The sequence below is a fragment of the Vombatus ursinus genome, unplaced genomic scaffold (genome assembly GCF_900497805.2).
Source record: "Vombatus ursinus unplaced genomic scaffold, bare-nosed wombat genome assembly UNPS02014818.1, whole genome shotgun sequence".
NCBI lineage: Eukaryota > Metazoa > Chordata > Mammalia > Diprotodontia > Vombatidae > Vombatus > Vombatus ursinus.
Genome location: NW_020954596.1, coordinates 56,443,794 through 56,449,806, shown reverse-complemented (window position 1 = coordinate 56,449,806; position 6,013 = coordinate 56,443,794). Strand labels below are relative to the sequence as shown.

Sequence of the window (6,013 nt, the reverse complement as noted above, 5' to 3'; positions counted from 1 at the left end):
TGTGTGTGTGTGTGTGTGTGTGTGTGTGTGTGTGTGTGTGTGTGTGTATATATATATATATATCTACACATATCTGTGTAGTCCACCTTTTTGGAATTCTTCAAAAAAAATAAAGATGTGGGACATAGAGCAAAGAGAGATGGGGCCATTGCTGTCTGTGGGCAGACAAAGTCCTTTTCCAGTGGTGCCTCATTTCTAAAGGCTTTCATACATTACCTGAAGGCAAACTACCCAGAGTCAAATCAAGTCAGCAAGCAATTATGAAGCACTTACTATGTGTAGTTGGTGACTCAGTGGATTGAGCACTAACTGGGCCTGGTGTCAAAAGGACCTACGTTCAAATTCAGCCACTTACTAAGACCCTGGAAAAATCACTTAACCTCTGTTTGCTTTAATCCTCTGGAGAAGGAAATGGCAAACCACTACAATATCTTTGCCTAGGATGCCCCATGGACAAGATGGTTCATGGGGTCATGAAGAATCATAAAGAAAGGCAAAAACAATCCTTGATTTCAAGGAGCTCACGGCCTATGGGGGGAGACAATATGCAAACAGCTATGTGCAAACAATACACACACCCATACACACACATTGGAAAAATTGGAAAAAAATCTCAGAGGGAAGACCCTAGCATTAAGGGGGATTGGGAGACATTACTTGCAGAAGACAATATTTTACCTAAGACCAGTCATGGAAGTCAGGAGGTGGAGGAGAGGAGGGAGAGGTAATGAAGGTTTGTACAGCTGTGTCAGGAGAGAAGAGAGAGATATTATGAAAGTAGAATCAGCTAATGTTATTGAAAGCAGAATTTCAAAGCAGATTAATTATGGAGCAGGAGGGGGGAGAATGAGGACTCAAGGATGTAGGTTACAAGTTTGAAGGATTGTAGAGATGGCAATACCTTAAACAATTATGGGACAGTTCCGATCCAATCCAATAAACATTGATTAAGTACCTACTATGTGCTAAGCACTGTGCTAAGCATTGGGGAAGTAGTTATTAAAAAGAAAGGCAGTTCTTGACATCGAGGGGCTTATAATTTAATGGAGGAGGTAGACAACATAAAAAGAGAGCTGAGGGAAGCAGACACTGGTATCCATGGAGATGAAACCAGGCAGAGCAACAGATGAAGAGTGGAGTGAGCCCCACCATGCAGTTTCTGCCCTCTTTCAAGGAAGGCATTGGGAGGAATTTGGAACTCTACTCTCCAACCCTCTAATCAGAGGGGAGATAAGATTGAGGGGAGGCTGTCAGTCAAGGCTTGAGTGACGAGATTAGATGTAGGGTGGAGTTAGGAAGAGGGGAAAGATATTGAGTTCAGTTTTGGCCATGTTGAGTTGATGTCTATGCAACATCCAGTTAGAGATGTCCAATAGGTAGTCGGAGATATAAGACGGAAGTGTTCTTTTTGCTAGTTTGTTTGACCCAGACTCTAAAAGGGTGTAGTGTATAGGGGGAAAAGCCAACAAATGAGAGAGAGGACTTTGCAAAGAGGGTGAAGTGAAGATGATGGCTTGGTAGAAGAGTGGAGAATGGTGGAGTCTGGAGCCAGAATAGTGTCCCAGATAGAATCTGTACGGCAAATTCTGCCTAAGTGGGTTAAATTGGGCGATGTCAAGCGTCACTGCTCCTCAGTGACAGATGCAAACACTGACTAGCTAGAGACAGAATCCAGACCCAGCCAGCACCCATCTGAGATGCAGGAATAGAACGCTGGTTAGGATGACTCGCTTTGACTTTCCCCCCTGCGTGCCTTTCTGTGTGTGGAGAACATCTTGCTCATTGGCTGCCTGACTCTTTTGCTTTACCCATTCCCTAATGGACGACTGGATGGAAAGGAAGCTGGCCATGTTGCTCTTGTTTCCCGTTTCCCTTTGTGGCTATAGAGTATGGCTATTTTAAAAACTGCTATTTCTGTAAAATTGTGTGTTTTTTCCCTCAGTACGTGTGCCTATTAAAATCCAGGTGGCCATTAGAATCTATGCCAATTCTCTTCAATTTAACGTTAACAGTGAGACCGGGAAGTGATGGAGGACAAAACTCTGAGAGGGCAGTTTTAAAGTCCTTGCAGAATCCAAATTAACATTGAAGGGTGGTGGAGGGGCCAAGTGTTGAGTTGATAATTTATTTGATGGAGAAAGAGAGCAATCTTAGGGAACATGTATACCTGGCATAGGTGGGTTAAATAAATAACTGGGTGGATGGCTGCTTTCTTTTTGCCCTGAAAGTCCTTGCTGGGCTTGAAAGGGGAGATTCCATTTCTGAAGGGAGGGGGGCCACTGCCAAACAGGGTGAGAGGCAGAATGAGTTGTATGAACATGCCCACTTGGTCTCTGCTTCAGTGAATGCATGGTGGCTTGTGTAGCCAAGCCTGCTACAATCACTTGGTGGTAGCGGTGGTGGTGTTAGTGTTGGTGCGCCTGTCTGTATGTGTCTGTACATAACTATGTAATATAGTGTTTGCCTCAAAAGAGTATAGACCCCTTAAGGTAAGATCTGTTTCATTTTTGCCTTTTTATCTCTGGCACAAAGTAAACACTTAACAAATGCTTATTGATTGATCTACTTGTTAGAGGACCTGGGTTTGAATCTTGTCTCCTTTGCTTCTTGCTTTGTGATTATTGGCAAGGCTTTTAGCCACTCCATACTTCAGCTTTCACATCTGTAAATGAAACCACTTCTATCAAAATACAGTTATCAAAATATTAAAAAACAAACAAGTTCACTGACTTCGGGTTGAACTCATGACCTAGAGAAGCTTTAATGTCCATTCTCCCTCTAAATCTCACGATCTAGTTCATATCTACAGATAACATTAATTTAAAATATCACACACAACTTGTTGAATTGCTTCAGAATATTAAAACTTTGTTGTTTGTTTGTTTTGTTTTAGGTCTTGGGAGTTGACGAAAATAGCATGGGTGGTGGTTGTTCTCAGAAGTTGGCATCGGCCAGATACCTTCGTCTTTTGCTACTGGTATTGATCCCATGTATCTGTGCCCTCATTCTGTTATTGGTGATCCTGCTTACTTTTGTAGGTGAGTAATTCTAATGTCAAAGAAAATAAGTATACAAAGCTAAGTTAGAAAAATTCTGCAAGAGAGATCATTTTTTTTCTTTTCTTTTTTTTTTTTTTTTGGGTGAGGCAATGGGGTGAAGTGACTTGCCCAGGGTCACACAGCTAGTAAGTGTCAAGTATTTGAGGTCAGATTTGAACTCAGGTCTCTCTGAATCCAGAGCTAGTGCTCTATTCACTGTGCCATCTAGCTGTCCCCAAGAGATCATTTCTTAGCTTTATTTAAGATGAAGTATTAGTGGTGCCATTTAAAACTCTCTTTGTTACTCTCCAATTCATAGCCTCCATCTCAGTGAAGCCAGTCTTCATGTCATATCTTGTTCCTTCCTCCTTGAATTTATACACAGTGTCCTTCCATCTGAAATTCCCTTCCCCCTTCTTTCAGAGTTAGCATATTGCAGTGGGGAATATACTGAGTAGGTAGTCAGACTCAAAGGATCATCGATTTAGAGCTGGAGAGGACCTTAGAAGCCCTTAACGACTCAGGTTCTAGTTCTAGCTTTGCTGGGTGACTTTGGTCTGGTCATTTCACTTTTTGGGCCTCAGTTTCTTCACTGATAAATGAGGTTGCTTGGACTATATGAGTTCCAACTGACTTCTCAACCCTAACTGTCTAGGACCTTAGGTCAGTCTATGTCTTTACCTGTCTTCCCTCTACTCCAGTCTTCAAAGACTGGATCAAAACCCCATCTCATTCAAAAAACTTAGTCTGTGATTCATGACTCTTCTATTATGTGTCCCATACTTCCCAGCAGTTATTCAATGCGTACTACTTTTATTTGGTGTGTTGTTTTGAAGTGGTCTGTCACGTCATTTATGTGTGGTCTGTCCTTTCACCTAGATTGTAAACTTGAAGGCAACAGTCATGCCTTCTTTGTTCATTTCCTGAAGGTTGTAAAAAAAAAAAGTGTGTGTGTGTGTGTATGTATGTGTGTAATCTTAAATCAGGTGCTGAATAAATGTATTTGAATAGCAAAAAATACTCTTGAACTTGATAGAGAAAGTATATAAACCTAGATCTTTTTTTTTTTTTTGCTTTTTTTTCGCTTTATGGTGAGGCGATTGGGGTTAAGTGACTTGCCCAGGGTCACGCAGCTAGTAAGTGTTAAGTGTCTGAGGCTGGATTTGAACTCAGGTCCTCCTGACTCCAAGGCCAGAGCTCTATTCACTGGCCACCTAGCTGCCCCTATAATCTTAGATCTTAAATGTTCATTTATATATTTCTAGGCACATTATGTAGTTTTTAAGTGGAAAATTTGAAACTGAGAATGTATTTGCTACTTAAATATTTACCATATAGCACAGAATTAATTTTTAACTGGGAGAGAAATATGATGGAAAACAATCTTTATGCTTTTTAACATCCACATGACTGTTTTTATAATATGCAGTGCTAAACACATGTAACAACAAAATATTTATTAGTTTCCTCCCAAAGTATTTTCACTCTATTTTTGCCTGTCATTATTTTCTTCTATAACAGCTTTTCATATTATCTCCTTATTGTGTTGCTCATCTTTACCCTTCTTGTGGCCAGTGATAGCCACTAGTCATTTGTTTTGACAGTTTTGTAGCCTAGAAATGTTAGATTTCATACTGAAAAAATATTATGGTGTTGAAAATATTAGTAACCCCTGGTATATATCTCCACAGTAGCTATGCACCTACTCGGAACAAAGGACATTCATTTATATTCAGCCCAGTCTTTCCTTTAGGCTATGAAGTTAGTATAAAATAGAACTATTTTTTTCCACTTATATTTTGCCTTTAATCTATCTATCTATCTATCTATCTATCTATCTATCTATCTATCTATCTATCTATCTATCAATCTATCTATTTATCTATCTATCCATCTATCTATCAATCTATTTATCTATCTATCTATCTATCTATCTATCTATATCTATCTATCTATCTATCAATCTATCTATTTATCTATCTATCCATCTATCTATCAATCTATCTATCTATATCTATCTATCTATCTATCTATCTATCTATTTATCTATCTATCCATCTATCTATCAATCTATTTATCTATCTATCTATATCTATCTATCTATCTATCTATCTATCTATCTATCTATCTATCTATCTAGGCAATGGGGTTAAGTGACTTGCCCAGGGTCACACAGTTAGTAAGTGTCAAGTCAGGTCCTCCTGACTCCAGGGCCAGTGCTCTACCCACTTTGAAATTTTTTTTTTTTAAATTCTGAACATCTTTGCTTTACCCTTGATCTTAATGGAAAAGCCTCTAACTTTTCTTCATCATGTGTTATGCTGGTTCTTGATTTTAGGTAGATACTACTTACTGTGTTAAGGAAAAGTCCATTTGTTCTTATGCTTTCTAGGTTTTGTTTGTTTTTTTAGCAGAAATCAGTCTTGGATTTTGTCAAAAGCTTTTTAAACATCTATTGCTATAACATACTTTATTTTATTAATATAATCTAGTATTTTTATAGTTTTCTACATATAGAATCAACCACAAATTCCTGATATCTTTTTAATATGTTGCATCTTTTTTGTTGATAGTTTATTTAGTTTTTTTGTATTAATTTTGACGAAAGACAAAAAACTACTTAGTTTTGAATTTTCTTTCTCTCCTTTGTTTCTCCCTTGCTGAGGTATCAAAAATGTATTTGCATCATAGAAAGGGTTTTTTTTAAGTGTCCCTTTTCCTATTTCTGTTAAGTTTATGTAATATTACAGTTAATTGTTCTTGGAATGTTTGATATTATTATTCATGTGTATTGTTAATATAATGCATTCATGTGCTCCTGGAATTTTTTTATTTGGGCATTCATTTGTGGCTTGTCTACTTTCTTTTTTGTAATTATTCATCCATTTCATCTAAGTTTTCAGTTTTGTTGGCATATAGTTAGACCAAATAGTTTCTGACTGTTTCCTTTATTTTATTTTAAATTATTGTGAATT

General features: G+C 38.0%; 1 protein-coding gene across 2 annotated transcripts in view; it reads left to right on the top strand.

Annotated features, from left to right (window-relative positions):
• The window catches only part of CORIN (corin, serine peptidase), a 205,710-nt gene that overhangs the window by 41,378 nt on the left and 158,319 nt on the right, over positions 1 to 6,013 (top strand). For both annotated transcript variants that reach the window (XM_027836429.1, XM_027836428.1), the window contains exon 2: positions 2,894 to 3,038. In XM_027836429.1, the coding sequence (XP_027692230.1) occupies positions 2,894 to 3,038 (145 nt within the window). The remainder of the gene's footprint in view (positions 1 to 2,893; positions 3,039 to 6,013) is intronic.